General features: G+C 49.2%; 5 protein-coding genes across 5 annotated transcripts; 3 read left to right on the top strand and 2 right to left on the bottom strand.

Annotated features, from left to right (window-relative positions):
* Positions 1–5,009: 5,009 nt before the first annotated feature.
* MAA_01665 (collagen-like protein Mcl1) lies at positions 5,010–6,827 on the top strand (the record flags this gene model as incomplete). The annotated part of the gene is made up of 1 exon (XM_007819663.1): positions 5,010–6,827. The coding sequence occupies one exon, from the start codon at positions 5,010–5,012 to the stop codon at positions 6,825–6,827; it is 1,818 nt and encodes a 605-aa protein (XP_007817854.1).
* Positions 6,828–10,891: 4,064 nt separating this feature from the next.
* Positions 10,892–12,350, top strand: MAA_01664 (GPCR, family 2-like protein; the record flags this gene model as incomplete). Its single annotated transcript, XM_007819662.1, has 3 exons — positions 10,892–11,148; positions 11,204–11,470; positions 11,531–12,350. The coding sequence occupies 3 exons, from the start codon at positions 10,892–10,894 to the stop codon at positions 12,348–12,350; spliced, it is 1,344 nt and encodes a 447-aa protein (XP_007817853.1).
* Positions 12,351–13,712: 1,362 nt separating this feature from the next.
* MAA_01663 (uncharacterized protein) lies at positions 13,713–14,594 on the top strand (the record flags this gene model as incomplete). Its single annotated transcript, XM_007819661.1, has 1 exon — positions 13,713–14,594. One exon carries the CDS (start codon positions 13,713–13,715, stop codon positions 14,592–14,594), a length of 882 nt encoding a protein of 293 aa, XP_007817852.1.
* A 185-nt stretch (positions 14,595–14,779) lies between these two features.
* Positions 14,780–15,304, bottom strand: MAA_01662 (GCN5-related N-acetyltransferase (GNAT) domain protein; the record flags this gene model as incomplete). Its single annotated transcript, XM_007819660.1, has 1 exon — positions 14,780–15,304. One exon carries the CDS (start codon positions 15,302–15,304, stop codon positions 14,780–14,782), a length of 525 nt encoding a protein of 174 aa, XP_007817851.1.
* Positions 15,305–15,962: 658 nt separating this feature from the next.
* On the bottom strand, positions 15,963–18,944 carry MAA_01661 (hydroxymethylglutaryl-CoA lyase; the record flags this gene model as incomplete). Its single annotated transcript, XM_007819659.2, has 3 exons — positions 15,963–17,337; positions 17,412–18,151; positions 18,831–18,944. 3 exons carry the CDS (start codon positions 18,942–18,944, stop codon positions 15,963–15,965), a joined length of 2,229 nt encoding a protein of 742 aa, XP_007817850.2.
* Between the last annotated feature and the right edge of the window lie 1,914 nt (positions 18,945–20,858).

The raw sequence follows: 20,858 nt of genomic DNA, 5'->3' as shown, positions 1-20,858 counted from the left end.
AAGTCATAAGTTTTCCCGAATATCAAGGGTTTGGCGTGCCAATATTGTGTCGCAGTGCTTTCTTGACAACGGCTCGGGGATACGGCAAGCTCTCCAATTTCGCTAGTGAAACAGCCTCATTTAGGTCTGGAATCGCAGCCAAGAGCTCATCACACAGCTTACGCAGTCTTTCTGGCTGACAAAGGAGATGAAAAGCAGCCAGAGTCGATGCCCAGGACAATGTTCAAGTTCCGCCTTGGGCGAGGATCTGGCCCTCTTGGGCAGCCGAGACGGGTTTTTTTCTTAGGTTGCAAGAGGTTTGGGAATAGTATTTCGTGAAAGAGAGTCGGGTGGCTGACGTCCAACTGCGACTTTGTGTTCTCCGTGGCTATTATATCTCGAATCAGGCCGTAGATATCATTCTTCATTGTGAAAAAAAAAGCCTCGCCAACCCAACGCTTCCCACTGTAAACGTCGCGTTCAAAGGGAAACCATGACATCATACCGGGAACCCAGCGGCTGGAAAAGAATTCAGGCAGACAGTTGACAGTGGCCACTGCCCAGTTCATGTGCTTGATGAACGGTCACATGTGAGTCCCAGTCCATGGGTTGTCAGTGACTTCGGCACCAAAGTCTGGCTCTTCGACTACTATGAGTTAGTGGTTGTGTTTGCTACTCTAATTCCCATGCACGCACCAAGATGATCGCATCTGGCAAACGAATATTAATTGATGAAGTCTGCAAGTCATGTTTAACCTCCATCAAACTGCCAGAGACTTCGGTGTCATACCGTTTGTAACCGCTGAGAATGTGTGCATGATGTTTAGTGACAGACCATTTTGTTTCTTTGCGTATCGTGTGAGGGCTTCCAAAAGCGCATTCACGCCCTCTTCCAAGATTGGCTGTAGGCTACGAACGCTCTGGCTTGAAGAGAATGGATTTAAGGTGCTTTGTCGCAACTTGTAATGGTGATGATGGAGTGTAGATATGTAACTATGTTTATGCTGCCAGATCAATGGAAGTAAGCTCCAGCGAACGGTCATCGGCATACAAGAAGCACCAAACTGTGTACACCCGGTCATTCAACTGTTCTAAGGCACAAAAGAAACAAAATATGTGCAATGCCAGTCTCGCATAGAAGCCTCATTTGTCCCATGGATTGGTCGGTAGAGATGGGAGTGAAAGTCGGGATTCGACACGTGCACCTCCCACGGACTGATGCGAACGACACCGGCGTAGCGTGTTATGCAATTCGATAATCTTGCATGTGGATTGGCCTCCAAGCACGATGTCAAAGTAGAACTTGTAGACGTGCGTCAGGGCAGCCAACTGAGGCCCTGGGAAGTGAGTAATTAGGCTAAACCAGAGTCTATCGTTGGCGATGGCCGCCGCATAGGCAATCATTTATCTTCTTTTCTTTATTTGCTGACAACATATCGCGGTAAGAGGCAGTAGTGGTATTCTTGCTTAGACAGCGGCTTCCAAATCCTTGTGTACGTCATTGACACCCTCTCACGATTGGCAGATATAGGTCAAACTGAATAGTAGGTTGATTCTTGATTGAATCTTCCGTCTGTAGAACGCGCGTCTCTTTGATAATTGATCAATAAGTTAGCTTATGTGGTAAGCCGGATTTTTCTTGCTTATCAGCTCCCTACCCTATTTCTTTAAAGCCGTTATATTCAGTAAAAGACAAAAGCTTGAATATCACACCATGACGTATCGTCACTCAGTATTTTGATCATTCGAATAAAATGTTCAATAACCTCCTACTACCTAAAATTTACACTCTAGTAGGTACGGTACTGGGTGGAATGAAGAATGTGGCATAGGGTGAGTCTTTTCTGGATTGGTAGAGCTCGGCGCTATAGGGAAGTTGTGCAACTCGGCGGCATGAACCATGTGCAAATTGACCAAATAAACCAGGCTTTGAATCTGGCACGTATCAACAAGCACTTTTGCTATATCTGGTGTGCCGTGGCCTTGATCTTGCCATGTGAACGAGTGAGCCACCAATCAGACTCCATATCTGGCTTTTCTCCAGTCAATAGGTTTCGATTCAGCCTTGCAAGGTTCAGATTGGCAGCTGGTGAACCAGGAACCTGTCAACTGCGCCGTCGACCTCTGGCGTTAATTCCCTATGTAGCCAGATATATTCAATCCAGGGCCGGTCCACACTCATGCAAAACATAGTTGCCAATCGTGACATAGCAGATTAACCCTTCTATTTGCCTATGGGTTAAATGAGAGTTCTCTCAGAAATCATGCAGCGCTATGAGAGCAATCAAAGTCCCAAGTGAATGACTCGCTATCATATGTGATGTGTGACGTAGCATTGATGTCCGCGCAGTCCTTTCCACGAAGATACGTGCATAGTAGCATAAAATATGACAATATGATTCAATCTAGCTGCATGTATAGAGTAATTTAGACACGGTGTGCTAAGATTGGCCCCTCATGGCGAGAGAAGTAATACCAGCGATTCGCTTTCCGGGTGCCGCTCTCCAATGCCTTGCTGTCAGGCACTTTGGGCGGTATGCATGGACTCCCCTTGTAACGCAAATATTAAATATAGTGCTTATAGCGTTTAATGATTCGTAAACGGCTGACAGAAGCCCGAGCAAAAAATGTGTGGCGATCTATTGGATGATGCAACAGCGACTGCGACATAATTTCTTCTCTCGCTATTTTAATAACATGGAGCAGAAGGATTTGATAGGACACGCACGACCCCGTCAGCCTGGTATGTATGTTTGAGTTGCATGCGGACTTGACAGCCAAGCCGGGTGATGTTTATTGCTCGCAACCCGCTCTAGAAGGAAGTGTCTGGTCGCGCAAACATGACAGGAACAAGGAGCAACCCCAAATGATTATCATTTTCTCTGTGGAGGAAATGATTCGCAGGATAACAGAGCTCTACCAGTGGGAGAAAGTGGGAGAAAGTGGGACCATTGATGATTTCCCAAAGCAGGCGCGCAGGGGCTGCGCACATTCTTCCGCACGCGCAACGCATGATCAATACTAATTAAACAAATGACTCGATGATTCCATTCGAGGAGATGACCGACGCTTGTGCCTGGGAGCAATAGCATTCGCATATTAATTCATCCGACTCGAGTCGTGCTATTTGCACGGCGCTAAGCTGTTTTTGTGTTGGCGGCCTTGGTCACACCCATGCTCGCGCCCGCTTTTTTAAAAACTTGACATTGTTTTCAAGCCATTCTTGAACAACTTGAGAGCAGTCAAGACCAAGCACAGCTTAAGTCGCATAAATCGCCATTTCCGCTTCCTTTAGGGGATATTTATACCATTCAAAGCCTTTTCATTACTCTGCCACTACTGTCGGCGCTGCTCGGACCCTAGAAGGGTTATCCATCCGAGAAGCGACGGCTCTTCCGGCTGCGGTTCAGGGATACGTAGTCGTTTCCCCGATTTCTGGAGACCCTACTCCGCACTGCTCCTCCTCCTACTTGCTCTGTGGCATGTCCACCGGTTAGTCATGTTGGTGGTTGAGGTTGTGCGTAATTTGCAGAGTTATCCGACTGCTACGGCAAGAGTATCGCGAGGGTTGCGCCGCGACATCTGGAACCTTCAACTAGCTCCGCTTGTGTTGTTGGATTGACTCATACGTGATAACCAAAGAGTCTAACTGAAGACGCTACCCTGAGCCACGTCCTATTCTCCCCCAAAAGCACAATGTGGCGGGAGTCTCCCTTCATCCGCGTCATGTGGGCTTCCGTATTAGGACGCCGGGCAGGGTTACCCTAGCTGGCGATGATGGCATCTACCGAAATTCCGCCACCTTCTGGCCACATTTGGCCAGATGGGATGAGTGAGTGTGGGGTTGAATGACAGAGTGAGCAGAATCTTGGCCGATGGGCGTCTTGGGAGGGAGTAGCAAAGTACGTACAAACATAAAAACCGTGCGCCTTGCTAGCCATCCCTTGCGCCATGCTTATAAAGTAATCCCATGGTGCCGAGCTGGACAGGGGGACCATGAGTATGAGCAGAATAAAGTTGGACCAGACACGTTTTCCCCATTGGCTCACATTGCTCGGAACAAGGCGATGAGTACTACGCTCCACAACCGCGTTTGCAGCGCTAACGTCTTTAGCATGGCTAATATAGAAATAGTGTGTTGGTAGGATGGCAAGATGTAAGTCACTAGGTAGTTCTGAATAGGTTCTCAACCGCCGTAGTAGAAACAGAAGATGCCGTGCGTGCTTAAACAAGGGCGGACGGGGTTTCCAAAATGTCGGTCAATCTATGTACCGTCGAGCCTGCGGTTTATTCCCATCACCATAAGAGGATCTGGATTGCCCAGAGGAGACTCGTTGTGGGCTGTCAATTTATCCCACAGCTTCCATGGCCACCTTCAAATTACATTGCTGACGCGTGACGATCCATCTCAGCATACACAAACAGATCCATTCAATGTAAAAATGTCAAAGAGTATTCAGCCCGAATCTCTTGCATTGTCACGTATACTAGTACATACGAAAATAGTAGAACACAACCAGGCACCTATTCTAAAAGGTGGATCAAGAAAAAAACATCATCTCACAGCAAGGCGGATGCCAAAGATGAACCGCGCGTTGCCTCACTCCACACCAACTCAAACCCTGCAAGGCGCGGCCTGTGTCCTAGAATACATATGTGCAGTATACATGATAGAGTCTATTACTGAAAAGGGGAAAATGGAGCCCAGAATGTCAATAGCATCAGGCCATGGCTTGGCGGTTGACCAGGGGCTGCCAAGTCCCGCTGACTCTTGACCAAGATTTCGATTCATGCAGGCCCCAATAGCGCAAATGATTGTGGGGATGACGCCAGTGCAAGCAGGAATGCAGGTACAAGTTTGTATAATTCTTCTGAAATATATATATCAGTAGTGACTCCGGCAATCCGTACCATCTTGCACCACCAGACCAGCTGTTCATGGAACATCACACTCGCTGACTCTGGACACCAACTGTATTCACTCGCTAATTCGTTCCTGGCTCAAATTCTTTTCCGTTCCCTAGACCATCATGCGTGAACTTTCTTCGGTTCTCGCCCTTTCGGGCTTGCTGGCCCTGGCGTCGGCACAGGATCCTGCCGCCCTGCTCAACTCGGTGTGCTTCCCCAGCGGACAACTCAAAAACACCATCCCGTATCCGTGCCCGGGAATCGCCAATGCCAAGGATCAATGCAGCCAGTTCCTCCCTGGTCCCAACGCGAGCCCTGATCAGATCAAGAAGCACCGTGACTGCCTGTGCTTTGACCAGAAGATTATCCAGTTCGAGAAGGGCTGCACTGCTTGCAAGAAGACACACGCCTTCCTCAGCAAGAGGGGCGAAGGCTACTGGAACGGAATTTTGGATCGTGTCTACTCCGACTACTGCCAGGCCGAAAGCCCAACCGCCGCATACGATGCTTCGTGGGCTTCCGCGTCCCAGGCTGCTGGTCCGTATCCCACCGGCGGACCCGACGATGTACTCACCAACTATGCCAAGGATCTGCCCGCCGACGAGAAGACAAAGGTTGAACTCTACTGGAAGGGCACTACCGAGGAGAAGCGTCCCTCGGCCACTGCCACGCCAACTTCCGTGTCGACCAGTGCTGCCGCTACCCCCACGCTGGTTGACGATGATGATGAGTGGTGCGACGACGAGGAGACTACTTCCGCCTCCGCCGGTTCTGCCGCCGCGACTACCGCCAGCCCCAACACCGCCGTCTCCGGCAGCACCCAGCCTACTCCTGTCCTGAACGACGACTGGATCACTGCCTCTGCCAAGGAGGACCCTTCTGCCAGCACCGTCCGTCCCCCCCAGCCCAGCCAGTCTGGCTGGACTAAGCAGAACGAGACTTCCCCTGCCCCGGCCACCGAGACTGTCTACATTGACCGTGTCGTCATTGTCAAGGTTTGCCAGAAGTGCGTCTATGCCAAGTCCGACAACGGCGACTTCAAGCTGGCCTGCTCCAACCCCATGGAAATCGAGGGCACCAAGAAGCAGGTCCCTGTCGAGGAGGCCAAGCATCTGCCTGCTGTCCCTGTCGCTCTTCCCAAAGAGCCCGTCTCTGTAGAGCAGAAGAAGCAGATCACCGTTCCGGATACCATCATCCAGCAGGTTTGCGGGTGCTCTTACACCTCGGGCCCCGGCTCCAACGGCAATGGTGCCAATGGTTCCAACCCTGGAAGCTCCAAGAACCCTGGCTCCGGCCCTGATAGCCCCAAGAACAACGGCCCTACCGGCTCCAATGGCTCCAATGGCCCCAACAGCTCTGGCAATGAGGGCCCCAACGGTTCCAATGGCAAGCCCGGCTCTGGCAACAATGGTGCCAACGGTTCCAACGGTCCTAACGGCTCTACTGGCTCTGGCCCTGATAGCCCCAAGAACAATGGCTCCAACGGCTCCAACGGTCCTAACGGCTCTACTGGTTCTCCTGCTGGCCCTGGCAATGAGGGTGCCAATGGTTCCAACGGTCCTAACGGCTCTACTGGCTCTCCTTCTGGCCTTGGCAACGAGGGCGCCAATGGTTCCAACGGCAAGCCCGGCTCTGGCAACAATGGTGCCATCGGTGCCAACCCCGGCAGCCCCAACGCTCCCGGCTCCGGCAACACCGGTGCTGGCTCTGATGCCGGCAGCCCCAAGAATCCCGGCTCCAACGGTTCCAACGGCCCCAACAATGCCGGCTCGAATGGCGTTGTTGCTCCTTCTGGCAGCAACCCCTCCAAGCCAACTCGCGTCGGGTCTGCTGGTCTGCCTTCGGGAACCAACCAGGTCCCCATTGTCAGCTCGGCATCCGGCAACATGCCGGCATCCGTGGCTATGCTCTTCCTCGCCGCCATGGCTCTTCTTATCTAATTCAGAACTGCCACGGTGGGTGAGGATGCCCCAACGGATGCAGTGACCGTTAATGCAAGGAGTTTCTCTTTATAAAGAGGTTCGGACTGGAAATAGGTAATGTTTACTGATCGCCACGGTTGTACCTAAGCTGTCATTGCGGCCTTTTAATAAACCTATTATATATATATGAATGAGTTTGTCTGTATTAAATAGCGTCGCTTAAATTTATCGCTTTTTACACTTTACATGTCTGGCTCTTGATGATTCCGCACTGAGAATATCTTTGTCGTAATCACGACTGGCTAGTACACCAACGCGCACATAATTATGCAGTGTTTGTCCGGCGGGATCATATCGTGCCAGTGAACTTGAACCGAGCTCGAAATTAGGCAATGCCCAAAGTCAAGCTTCGTCATCTACTGTATCCGCCGGCAGGGGTGATGAAATGACTCGTTTTGCACGCGGTTTAGCAATGCGAATGGTGTGATGCTTGTCATTGCAGCTGAAGTGGGACCTGGTAGCTGAATCCTTTGAACAAAAGAAAAAGGAGCTGGATCAATAGCTCTGGCAAAGGCTAGTCCCAATAAGGGGCCACTCTTCTGTCAATTAGACCCAGGGGGAACCACCGTGGTTGATCAGGATGTTGCTTCTATGGAGTTGTGTGGAGCAGCATGCCAATATTCAGATGGATTTAAACACAAGACTTGACAGGGTCGGCTGTGGGGTCTCATGGCCTCGGTCGAATGCCGAAGACTGTGAGGAATGCTACCTTGGCTATATGAATCCAAGATATGTTCATCTCATCAATACCATTGGGAATTGCTGGCTGATTGTGCCTTGTATTACTATGCCCTGCGCTTAACACATGGGCGCATGATTCGGTAAAGAAGACGCTCCCGATATGTATTCCAACAACGGGGGGCTCGAATTGCCTGAGACTCTGGACAATAGTTTCGGGGTTCCCGTCGAGTAGCAAAGTATAGGGACACAATCTCAGTCATTTCACCGAGTTATGCCACACTCACGCTGTTATATCGCCGCAATCCCGCATACATAAGTTGGCATGAAATAGTATAGACATGTCTACTTGTAACAGAATTCAAGACTTCGACATCACACCCGTATTCTGTAGCAAAACTATACCTTTCATAACCCTCCGCCGCATACCGCTGAACGGGTTTCTCAATTCCGATATTAGATCCATGAATATGGAAAGGAACAAGTTCCGACGGCCAGTTGTATAGAATCTCCATTTATTCCAAAGCCCCGTGTCTCCGGATAGCCGAGAGATACTTCCATGCAAATCTTCTCGCCAGCCTGGACGGTCTGCGTTCCGCCACTAGCCTCTCTCCACCTAGTTATATGTATTGACCTAATTCATGTAAAACAGCATCGAGGATATCCACTTTTCAGCTTTTCCTGTATTATTCAAGTGATCCAAGCCACAATAATTCAACCTAAATAGACTTGTTGATGTCCAAGCTGCCATGCCAAGGCCAATGACTTTTTTATCTGATGAATACCTGTGCTGTCGTTTCCTAGTCGTGGTGCACCCCTGTACAGTAGTAGTTGTTTTTTGGGGCAGGATTTTGAGCAGAAATATCAGATCATGTTTACAAGAATGCGTATTTCTCCAGGCTTTATTTCAGATTTACAATAGTCACAATCGACTCACTGATCAAGACGTCTAGCTTCGATTTGTCGCCTGTCACACGGAAATGGCGTTGGTTACACAAGGGCTACGGCCACGGGATTTAGGGCAGAAGGTCCTCACCGACTTCTTGTATAAATAGACATCTTTGGTCCCTTAAGGCCTTGAGGAAAACTAAGGACCTTTGATACCAAAGACTGTTATTAGATGAATTGAGTAAATTGCTCCAAGCCTATAGCCCTTGTTATATCGCCGGATGATCGAATAGATCGCTCTGTGGAGATTGAGTTCGGAATAACCTGCACAGCATTTCAGGGTTTTCAACCAAAATAGTGTATTCGAATTTAGACTAGAGTCAACCATGATGTTCAGTAGCTTCGTGAGATGAGCCACGGCTTTTGCGTGATAGTTGGCTATTTCGCCGCGCGATTTGATGAACAGTCGGAGGGGAGAATTTGCTTATGAAACTGCTTCTGAACCCGGTTGTCTGCAGTCGGAAAACCCACTTGCATCCAGGTGGGCAACTTGGTTTTATGGCTTGAAGGTCATCTTGCTGCTCGTCGAAGACACGTGGAATGTAACAAAATAATAGCATGGTTGCCGTGCCATGGCCAGAGATCACTTCGAGTTTGTCGAGTGAGCTCGCGCGGCCTTGAAGAACAGAAACTTTCTTCTATACTTACAGCTGTCTGAATCTCATTCTAGATACCATTTCTTGGAGCAAACCTTGACACTATTATCCACATGACGTTTGAGCTACTCTTCTTCGCGTAAATGGACCGATATGTCATGCCAGGACCTCGGTAGCAGCGAAGCTAAGAATGCATATAGTTCATCTCATGAAATGCTGCGACAGGTTGCCAGGTTTGTTATTCTGTACTTGATTATTTTTGCTGTAATCGTCTAGAGCACGCGCATAACGTTATATGCAAAATTCCTAGGGCACTGAGAAGAAGGAGAAAAATACATATAGTTGTGTTTATTTTAGATTTTATCATATATTAACACGAGCATATTCTCAATCTAGGTTAGATATACACGCATTTGGAGAATTCATTGGAAATTTACAGCCATAACGTTGGTCGGTGGCTGTGTAGCTCGAAGAATTATATGACACACGTCGCACATGCCATCAGCGCATAGAAATACTCTCATCCACTGGGATTTAATGATTTTAACACATGTTATCCATCATCTATGTTTAATTATTGTTTACTTACGATTAATAATTTTTAAATGGACCAAAATAGCTCAAGCGGCGTTACAACATGTCCTTGAACCAGCCCGTGGTGCGCTTTCGAGAACAGATACGTACCAAGTGATTCGTGCAAGAATCAAAGGTTTTGGGAGCCATGAGATGAGAAGAAGTCAAGGCGAAACATAGGAGACCAATCAAAAAGAGGTAAATTTCTTCATGCGTTATTTTCAAGGCACAACAGATATTAGCCGTCAACGGTTCCATAGGGCTGAGTCTAGTTAAATTCTCCCCCTCCAGTCTTTTCTTCTAGCTAATAGAATTCTATCAACTGCCACATAGGGCCCCACCATTGATTGTCTTTAGACAGGGGGATGTCAAATCTTGGGGTAAAGACTCCCAACCCACTCCTTGATGTAGACATGGCTTTGGTCATATCTTCAAATTCCTGTTCATACTGCTACTCATTGCCAGTACATTATACGGCGGGAGCGTCTTGGTATTAGATATTGAAAAGCCTAGCCAGGTTCATACTCTCACCATGCGTCAATTTGGCTCCGACACAGGAGACAACACTGCGCCTGACTCGGACGTCTATAGCCCTGCAAGTGGCGGCATGCATTCGGACCAAGATCGACAACGTGGCGGTCTGGGGCTGTTATAGCTTTGAAAGACACAGATGCGAAGATGCGCACAAAACTAATCCTAGCTATGAAGATGGCTTGATTGTCCGCTGTCAAAATGTAGATGACCCCGGCGGATGAAATCAACTGACTCGTTTTGTTTTCGAAATTTGCGGTCAAAGTCTATTTGGGCTCTGCTACTCTTGCAAATAATCTACATTACCCATCCGCCATCCCGGTTGATGCTTGGGCCATGATCACCAAAGCCATCTTCCACGGACCGCCATTGACAGCCCAGCCTTGTGTTCGACATGAGTATAGGACCCTCTTTTGCTTTTAGCCGTTGCTGGAATGTGGCTACTGTTTGACATGGAATACAAGATATTTACCGCGCTTCATCTTGCAAGTGTCAAGGCGCTATTCCTAAATTCACCCGCTAGTAGTACTGTGACTGCCATGCCGCGTATATATCTCCAAGCCAGGTTAACGAGGCCCCATGGCAAGCTAAACGTCGTGTCGATAGCCCTTCTCGATCTCTCAGCTCGACCTGGTGCAGAAAAACTCTACGGTTTGAGCCTCGGACGCTGCCATCTTACCAAGAAACTCAACAACCATGGTGAAGCTCAGCGAGGACCAACTCAACGCTATTAGCATTATCGAGCGGGTGTGTTCGGTGCCATCTCTCCTGGGATGTGTCTTCATCATCGCCACCTTCTGCATGTCAAGCGCCTTCCACAAACCCATCAACCGACTCGTTTTCTACGCTTCCTTCGGCAACATGCTGGCCAACGTCGGCACGCTCATGTCCCTATCTTACTTGAACAATCTCGACTCGTTTGGGTGCCAGTTTCAGGCTTTCTTGCTCCAACTGTGCGTAATCCAAGACTACATACAATGGCTGCTTCATGCTGACAACCCTCCCCAGCTTCACCCCTGCGGATGCCTTCTGGACGTTGGCCATGGCCATCAACGTGTATCTCACGTTTTACCACAAGTTTGATGCGCAGCGCCTACGCAAGATGGAACTGTGGTATTTGATTGGCTGCTACGGGGTTCCCTTTGTTCCCGCCTTTACCTACATATTCGCCCGGAATAAGTTGGGACAGCGCATCTACGGAAACGCAACGCTGTGGTGCTGGGTGTCGACCGACTACGATGCCCTCCGTGTTGCCACGTTATATGCTCCAGTGTGGTGAGTTTTGCTAGTTTAGACAGTGTGCACTTTGCCAATGCTAACGATGTACTTGCAAAGGATTGCCATCCTCATCACCTTCTCTATTTACATACGCGCCGGTCGCACGATTTACGAGAAACGCAAACAGCTGCACGACTTTCACTCGTCGGATCCCGACCCCTTGTCTGTAGACGGCGAGGCTCTAGCCACGGTCAAGAGAACAGAAGTCATGGTGACCAGCGAGGCTGTCGGCGAGCCTGGAATCGCTCTTGGCCCCCTGCCACGTCGCGATTCTTCTTCGGCAGACGACCCCCAAAGTGCCAGCGCCGCATACTCGGTCCATATATCTGCCAACAACTCCACGGTCTCTGACGGCAAGCCTGTACTTGCCATTCCGGGGACAACCATTCACCACGCGAGCACTGTACAGATTGCGTCGCACAGACTTTCTAAGCCCGCTCGACGACATATCCATGAGCTCAATAATGCGGCGTGGTCCTATACTAAATGCGCTATTCTGTTCTTTACCGCTCTCCTGATTACATGGATCCCATCAAGCGCCAACCGAGTCTACTCTGCTGTTCACCCGGGAGATGTCTCTGTTCCGCTCCAGTTTATGAGCGCCTTTGTCCTACCACTCCAGGGATTCTGGAATGCCGTCATATATGCAGTCACATCGTGGGGAGCGTGCAAGAATGTGCTTCACGACTGGAAGTTTGGCTGGAGGCAAGCTGTTTCCCAAGGTATGGGAGCAAACGATGCAACTGGCCGCAATAACCGGCGTTACGAAACCCAGTTCAAGTCACCGGCAAGGGCTCACATAACGTGGGAGTCGGAGAGCGTGACTGAACTTGCCAGGGCCACAACGAATTCGGCTGAAGGACGGGGAAATTATTGAAGTAGCTCGTCCATTCATGCACTTTTTCTGTTTCTTCCGAATATAGGTGGCCTTTTTGTGACTGCCGCTTTAGTTTTGTTGCTAATCTCTACGAAAACCAAGCTCAAGGATTCCGTTTATTAGCGTTTCAGATATCTTACTAATACGGTATACTTCCTTTCATGTTTGAGATGTCGGTAATATTGTAGATTTCCTGAAACAAAGCCAGGATTTTATCATGTTTTTATAATTATAAAGCCTGCCATATTGAACAGTGTACGGCGGTAAGCCTCTAGTTTAACTATTGTGAAATGTATTTGCAGACCAAGGCCGAGAAAGGAACACAGACAAGATGGCTCCGTTCAAGATGTAGTTTGCTTATCGATCTATTACTAGAAGTTTATCGTGCTCACTTTGTAGTGCCAGGTGAACTTATTACGGCCCAGGACCTGGATTAGGGCCCCCCATAGGGTTTGGAGGCACCAAGGATTTTTCCGATATTCCGTTGTGTTATGTATAGCGCGCTAGTTCCTCCGGACCAGGTAAACGGTCCGGAAGAAGAAGAAAAGAATGGCAACTTCCCATCTTTAGCGCCCTCTTACAGTGTAGACCCGGCCTAGTGAGATGGTATTGTGGGTTCTTCAAATTGGTCAATGGTATTCGGACCGAGTGACGCTGGGACTTGTTCGTTGGCCACACCATGTATTAGCTCATCTATACATATAGTGCCGGCGTCAACTACCGACCGCATGAGGTCATGGACAGCTGTGATTAGGGTCGCGGCCAGCTCCCATGCAGTCATTGACAATAGATGCCTCTAGTAATGGCCATCGGCGGGAGTGTATGTTAATAGATGGTGTTTCCCCTTTGCCATCTTCCGTTTCAGATCTCGCAGATGCGATGTGGAAGGTTTCTGAACGCTGCGACAGGCAGCACACGGCGTCTCCGGATTACGTTTTGCTATATCCACATGGATCAATCATCAACAAAAGGGATGCCGAATCGCGGTACTGATCGTCGCGGGAAGCGTGGGCCAGCCCGCATCTTACCGGAGAGTGGCAATTCCACCACTCATTGTTCTGAAAAGCCAATGTTCCATACATCTTCGACCCATATGGGCGGGTTTTCTAGTCCATGCTAACCTCTTTTGCGGAGCGACGTGGTAGAGGGCGCTTCTTGGCAGCTTACTCGGTACGTCATTGTAAGTGGTATTGGTAGGAAAGACAATTTCAACGAGGCAGTTGCGCGCCCGGAATGGTAACAAGGCTTCTCTTGGACGGGAATATAAAAGCAACATATAACATCAATACATTGATGTGTGGTCGATACCCATAAGCATCTCCTGCAACGGTCCTACCAACTCAGCCCTGTCCGCCTTGTACAATGGCCCCCTTCAAGACGATTCTCACATTGGCTTTGGCCTCGACAGCCCAAGCAGGCATTACAGTCGTCTGGCAAGGCGGCAGCTGTTCCAATCCAACCGGCCCAACCATTGACATTAGCCCCGAGGGAGTCAATACCTGCACACTCTACAACTTCTTCCCCAACAACGACCCCAGGGGCCACGTCACCGTCACCACGAGCGGTGGTCCCAACGGCGTTGCCATTTTCCAGCTCCCGCAGAGCCAGGAAGACCAGCACATCCAGTGCGGTTCTTTACAGGGCATCTTCCACCAGTCGGGATGCTACGACTCCGTCACGCCCGCGCTGGATGTCGTCACCGCCGAGTGCGACCAAACGGGCTGTAATAACCTGGCCGGCATCCCGTCAGGCAAGCTAGTGGCATCCATTTCGTCCACTCCAGCCAAGAGGGCAAAGCGCGGCTCACAGGGCAGCTTCACGTCTCGACGACGAGACTCGTGCAGCGGGTCGACGAGTGTGACGTGCGACGACTGCGTTAGCTGTCTCGCCCAGGGTGCTCGGGTTTCGCCCTTCATCAGCTGCCCCGGCCAAGGCAACTCGTGCTCCGTCCAGCTGTCCCACTCGGTCACGGTGACGGATTCCTTCAGCATGTCTGTCGGCGCTGCGGACGTATTCACCGCCTCGGTGGACGTCTCTCACTCCATTGCCGTGACAAACGGCGACTCGGAAACCTTTACGGTTAGTCCTGGCCAGGCGGGATTTGTGCAGTACGAACCACTGGCGCAGTGCGGCACCAAGACTGTACATAACGGCGACGGCTCCGTCTGCGCGCAGGCCAAGGGTACTTTTATCCTCGATAACCAGGGCGCCGGTGGTCAACTATCGTTTGTTCGATCAAACTAGGGAGGCTTACACTTGCTGTCATGTACACTCTGTCTAGTGGATTTATTTCTATAACGTGCGTCTCTGTTGGCCATGATGACTAGGAGCAATAGGCGGCTGAGGGGTATAACATGTCTTTATCATGCGGTAGTAGATGCTCAGACGCGGGACTCAACCCACGAGCAATAGCTTTCCACACCAATCGCTTACAAGTCTATAGACATCATAATCTCTCCATCTTCATCTGGTGGCGCAATCTCCCTGAACCCCAGCTTCTCATAAAACTGGTATGGCGAGTCTTCAGGCTTGACATTCTTGAGGGGATTCTCACTACTTTTGCCCTCTGGCGGCGTGGACATGACCCCCAACGTCTTTGCCCCAGGGTTATGCTGTCGTATATGCGCCATGGCAAATTCCACGCCCCGCCGACCGTACCCGAGACTCTGATAACGGCCATCAATCATAAAGCGCCAGATGTAGTATGCCTCGTCGGGATCCCAGATGGCCATCATTAGCATACCGACAAGCGTCTCGTCGGCGTAGATGGCTCGCACCCATGCGTCTTCGGAATAGTGGGCTTCGCAGAGAGACCATACGTTGGGGGCGAGGTTGCCTTTCTGGCCGTCTTTGGGGCTGAGGTTTGCTACCGCGCGCCAATTGTCTTCGGTGACTTTGCGAAAAGTGAGGGTTGAGTCCCTGCTGGGGGGAGGACTGCTAGGAGCGGCCTCCATCGTGCTTTGTAGCGGTAGTGTAGACGAGCTACTGCCCAGAAGAATAATGGATTCCAAGAGAGTTTTATACTGCGATAAGCGTAGCCATGGCTTGCTGTATATTGCAGTTTGCAAGGTGTCAGCCTCATTTCATACGGGAAATGACTCAGCGTTTAGGCTGCTGCATGTTGTGCCTTGAGTCTGTTGTCTGCCGCCCCCAAGGCCCCATTCAAGTCATGGTATGACATCAGAGTATGACTCAACTGCATTGCATATGCATCCAGGCGGACTAATTCTGGCCTAGAGGTAGGGCTGTCTGGCGGGTCGGTTCCATCGTGTAGCTATCGACATGTATAAATTATTCTGTAATTCCCACTCATGGCCTGGAAAAAGGAGGTGAAGAAAAAGAACGACTTCCCAATTCCGCCACAGCCACATTCGAGAAGCCAATCAAATTATGTACAAGCGTCCTGACTTTGCGCGAGGTATTATTGAGATCGGGTACATGCTTTCCATTTATCTTGATGCACCCGGTAAGTACTAATTTGCAAATAAAAGACCTACTATTGGGTTTAGACAATGTCAGCAAATACTATTGCCAGTTCTATCCTAGGCAGTTCTAAACCATACGTGCATTACATGGCCAAAGTGAAGGTGCCTTGTCATTTGTACGGGTGCTTTAGAGTCGAGACTTGGCCAGTGCTTTGCCCAAGGTATATCTATCCCAATCGATATCCTTTATGCCAGCCTGAAACCGCTCCAGTCCATAAGCCGCCTCACTGTCCGGAAGCATCATGTCGTCAAAGACTCGACGGATGCCATCAGCCTGTTTGCCACCGCCTCCGCCATCTTCCCACGCCAGTCTTACGAGCTCCTTGGTCAATGACGAGGACCGCGGTGCGCAATGCTTTAGACCAATCAAGTAAGCATCAAGAGCGTCCTGTGGATTTACGCCCGGCCCAACAACCGTAGCAATTCTGCCCAATTGTACGAGTTCCTTTGCGGTAACTGAGCGAGCGGAAAGCATAGCTTCGCGCGCAAACGGAACGCCAAGCTCTCGAATCACGTATTTCGATATGGTGGCCGGCGCAAGTCCGAGCCGCACCTCTGTAAGCTTGATGCTCGCCGCGGCGGTCATCAGACGAATATCGCACGCAAATGCGAGACCTACGCCGCCGCCAAAGGCCGGGCCTTGCACGAGGGCTAGAGTAACTTGCGGCGCATGGTCAATGGCCTCAAAAAGACGAGTCAAGCGGTTGAATTGTGCGTCTGTCGTTGCACCACCTTTGGCAACTGGCGAGCTGCCCCTGCCTAGATCCATACCAGTGCAGAAATACTTGCCCTTGGCGGTTATTGCGATTCGTGTAATGGTTTGGTCGGATTTTGCAGCCTCAAAAATTTTGGTGAGTTGTTCCATCATGGCGACTGTGAGAGCATTGCCATTTTGGGGGCGGTTTAAAACGAGCTTGAGATTTGTGCCACTCCTGGATACTTGGATGCCCTTGTCTGCTGGTTTCTGCGTCCATTGCAGGCCTTCAACAGACGGCATGTCGCGAGATTTGGCGGTGCTTTTGGCCGCCCGTAGCGCATTGCCTGCCCGGCTGGAGTTGGGAGCGGAGAGCTGTTGAGAAATCCAGGCGCCTACATCGACAAGCTGCGATAGGTTTACCCCAGTGTCGATTCCGGCCGTGTGCAGCGAGTATACCAAGTCTTCGGTCGCCAGATTGCCCTTGGCACCGGGCGCGTATGGGCAACCTCCAAGTCCGGCGACGCTGCTATCAAATACTCGCACGCCGCAGTGGTACGCCGCCCAGACATTTGCCATGGCTTGGCCATATGTATCGTGGAAGTGCCCTGCAAGTTTTCCCACTGGGATACCTGCCTCGGTCAGAAACGAAACGAGGCTGCGCACCTGTGTAGGGGCGCCAACGCCAGTGGTATCGCCCAGGCTGATTTCATAGCAACCCATGTCTAGTAACTCTTTCACGCAGTGCAGCACCGCCTGGTGAGGTGTAGGCCCGTCAAAGGGACATGCAAAGATGCAGGACACATAGCTGAAACGTCTATAAGCTTTCTGACGGAAATATAAGAGTACGAGTTCGAGCAAATAGTCCAAAGCATTGCTTACCCACGCACGGAAATCCCGTGAGATAGTGCCCTCTCAGCAACCTTGCGACTGTTGTCAAGACCTTGCTGCACGCTACATTTGATGTTGGCTTGACTGAAGCCCTCTGAGGCGCTCACAAAGACTGCAACTTCCTTGACGCCGTATTGCATCGCTATATCTAGGCCTTTGATATTTGGAATAAGAACAGGCGCTCTGGTTTGGGGATGTATTTGTAAAAGTTGTTGGACTTGGGTATCCTCGAGCACGGCCTTGCCATCTGCGAGCTGGGGCACAGCACGCGGGCTGACCATGGAGGTGACCTCGATATTTTGAAGCCCCGTCGCGCATAGTTTTCTAATAAGCTCGACCTTGGTGGATGTCGGAATAATTTCCTTCACGTTTTGCAGGCCATCACGGGGCCCAACTTCGACGATTCGAACCGTACGGCTGGAATTGGCTGATGGCATGGTACGTGATGGTTTGCCGCTTGCCCTGTGCTGTCGACTTGTCATTGGACGCATGTGAGTGGTAGGCCGAGAAGGGCCCTTTGTCTCATTCAAGAACACTAGACTTATGCCGCTCCGTTTCCCTGGTACCAGCCTCATTTTGACATGAAGCATGCCGCTCCCATTAGAACGGCGGTTGCGAGCCCCGGGTAGGCCGGGACCGGGCCCACCAGCCATGTCCGTGTCCGTGTCCGTGTCCGTGCCATCCACACCGTGGTCTCCATGTCCGTCCGTAAAGCGTCCCCTGCTACATGACTATCGACATAGTATTGTTACATGAAGATTAGCTTGATTAAAGTTATAATAAAGCGCCATAGAACCTTGAATATCAACTAGAGTAGTGCATTTAAATCGTATTTGGTGGCTAAACTCGCTTCAAACTTGGTGCACCCATTTCAAACAAGTGTACATCTGCCTTCATGCGAAAGAGGTCAACGGTGCTATTATACCTGTACATGCAAAGGAAGGAGGTGCAGCAAAAAGAGAATCATGACAAAGGATCATCAGAGGACTACTCTACAAAGATTCGAAAGGTCAAAAGCCCGTTTCTTTAATTAAACTCGCAGGCTAGAGAATGACTATATTCAAAAGTCTAAAAGCCATAAAAGATTACAGGGGATAGGAATAATCATCTGTGGTAACGTAATGAACAATCAACCACCTTGGTCCTGAGTTGCTTAGTATTTCAGCGACCCGGGATGCAGACCAAGGGCGCAAATCAAGACATGCCAACTCATCCCGCGCCATTCAACTGGCCTAGGAAAGGCCTATGTAACTTGTCGCATATTTGTATCAAATCTCTCAAGCTAACATTAAAGCGTTAAGCTCTCCTAATTAGGAGAACAGGGGGCTGCATTGGTTCTGCGTGCAGGAAAGACAGTTTTGGGCTAAGCAACCACTGCTTGAGTAGCACAGAAGAACACCACACACATACGGCGGAGTTCTGGCGTAAAGAACCGCCGTAGGGATTCTTGGACTGCGTGGCAGCGTCTTTGGCGTTTTCATGATGAACTGCTGCCTCGGTGACAATAGCGGCCGGTGGCGACATGATGTATGCGATGCATGTTTGCTGCGAAAAGGTTTCCAAGGTGTGTTCGAGTAATCGTAAGACATATGTGGCTCTGCTGTCGAGAGAGTCTTGGGATTGTTTGATGCTCAGATGATACCAGTATCGGTCAACTTTCTAATTATTCATACTCGGTGGTGATTCTTCGTCGTACCGTAGCTATTTATCTACATGCTGACCCTTGCAAAAATACGGCTCAGTATGACAGACGTGGACAGCGCTTTGGCCGTTCTTTCGGCGCATCAAGGTTGTATGACAAACAGAGTAGATTCGAGCAGCCTCACGATTTCCTAGTTCAGGGCATCGTTCAATAGCCTGGAAGGCCAGCATCAACTGGATTTCGTCACTTTTTGTCACCATTTGTGGTTGCGTAGAAAATTGTTGCTTGAATCAGTTTTGCCATCTTGGGTGGTCGGTGGTACGTTACACAGCGTTCGGCTGAATTATTTACTACACTGTGATGAGAGTCAAGAGTCAAAAATGCGAAGGATCGTGTTGAAAGCTAAAGATTACAGTGTGGACACAAGTATTCGACTAGCCGGCGGCGTTGAACAACCCCGAAAGCATCGAATACTTATAAGCCCCTACTGTAGTATCTATCTATGAAGCGAAATCTGGGGTACCTATATGCTCCGTGGTTCACTTGACATTCATGTGATGCTTTGGTGAACCTGCGTTGCATTGCCATGGTAGCTTACTTAACTAATAAGTCTTATATTAGTAAAGCCCCTTTATTAGGCTTCACGATCAGTTAGGCCTTTTCCATGCATTATAATTGTAGGCATCATCGCTGGCAATAGATACCACATAGTTGTACGTGCATTTCGCAAGTTCGTCCTTGCGCCCTATTTTAAAACCGACGGAGATACATCCTTTAAACGCCCTACCACACTGCTCTTCGGTCACTTCGTATCTGAAACGATCCTGAAGTGCCGTCTCGTTACACAACTCACGCTGCACCTGTACTTGGGTGGCTCGCGCGTCTTCGGCCTTGGACTGCTGGGTCGGCTGCTGCGGCTGGTTTGCCCGCTGACGTAAGCTTCTGCTCCGCATTCGGCCAATAGTGTTTTTTTATAAAAAGAAAAAAACAGCTTGCGTAGTTACTTACAGTGTCTTGCGTTATACTTGCGCCCAGTTGAGATCCTTCCGTTGGCAACGATTGTGGCAAAGCCATGCCAAGTCCAATAAGGACGGTAACAGCAGTAGCTGACAGCTTCATAGTAACGTTTTAGGTGATAAGGAAGTAAGGTGAAGAAGAATCTTAGAGATGTTTTTGAATAAAGTCAAGTCAAAACTTTGCCTGGAAATGCCTGCTCTTATAGAAAATAACCACAAGTAATTTGTACAGGATTTCTATGATATAAAAGCATAATAATAAAGTGGAGTCACTTCATGCAACATTGCGTGATTAATAAATGCTTATGGGTCCCAGGATTGTAGTATTATACTGATAATAGCTAGAAAGTAGGGCCCGCTCGGGGGGGGGGATTCTTTTAATTTATTCAATGAAAAATACCTCGACTAAGGCACCAGAGCTTTGATTGTAGTGTAGTTTTGTAGTTTTTAGTAGACTGTAGTGTAGTGTAATTTTAGTGTAGTAAATTACATATTATATTTAGTGTAGTTTTTAGTAAATGTAATTTTTAGCTATTTTATAAGCTAATATTACGTAATATAATTAGTACGCTAAAATAATGCTAATTTTGCTGACTAATCCTAATATTAGTAAGCAGGGATTAGCTAGCCTAATTAGGCTAATAACAGGGATTAAAAAAAGCTAATAAAAACACTAAAAAGGGAATTATAAGGAAAATTACATTAGGTAAGCAGGTTTTATTTTGTACTATAATTATAAGTCAAATTAGCTTAATCTTATAAGGTTAAAAATATAATTAT

Source organism: Metarhizium robertsii (genome assembly GCF_000187425.2).
Source record: "Metarhizium robertsii ARSEF 23 chromosome Unknown MAA_Scf_1, whole genome shotgun sequence".
In the NCBI taxonomy this organism is placed as follows: domain Eukaryota; kingdom Fungi; phylum Ascomycota; class Sordariomycetes; order Hypocreales; family Clavicipitaceae; genus Metarhizium; species Metarhizium robertsii.
This window is presented reverse-complemented; position numbering and strand designations above follow the sequence as displayed.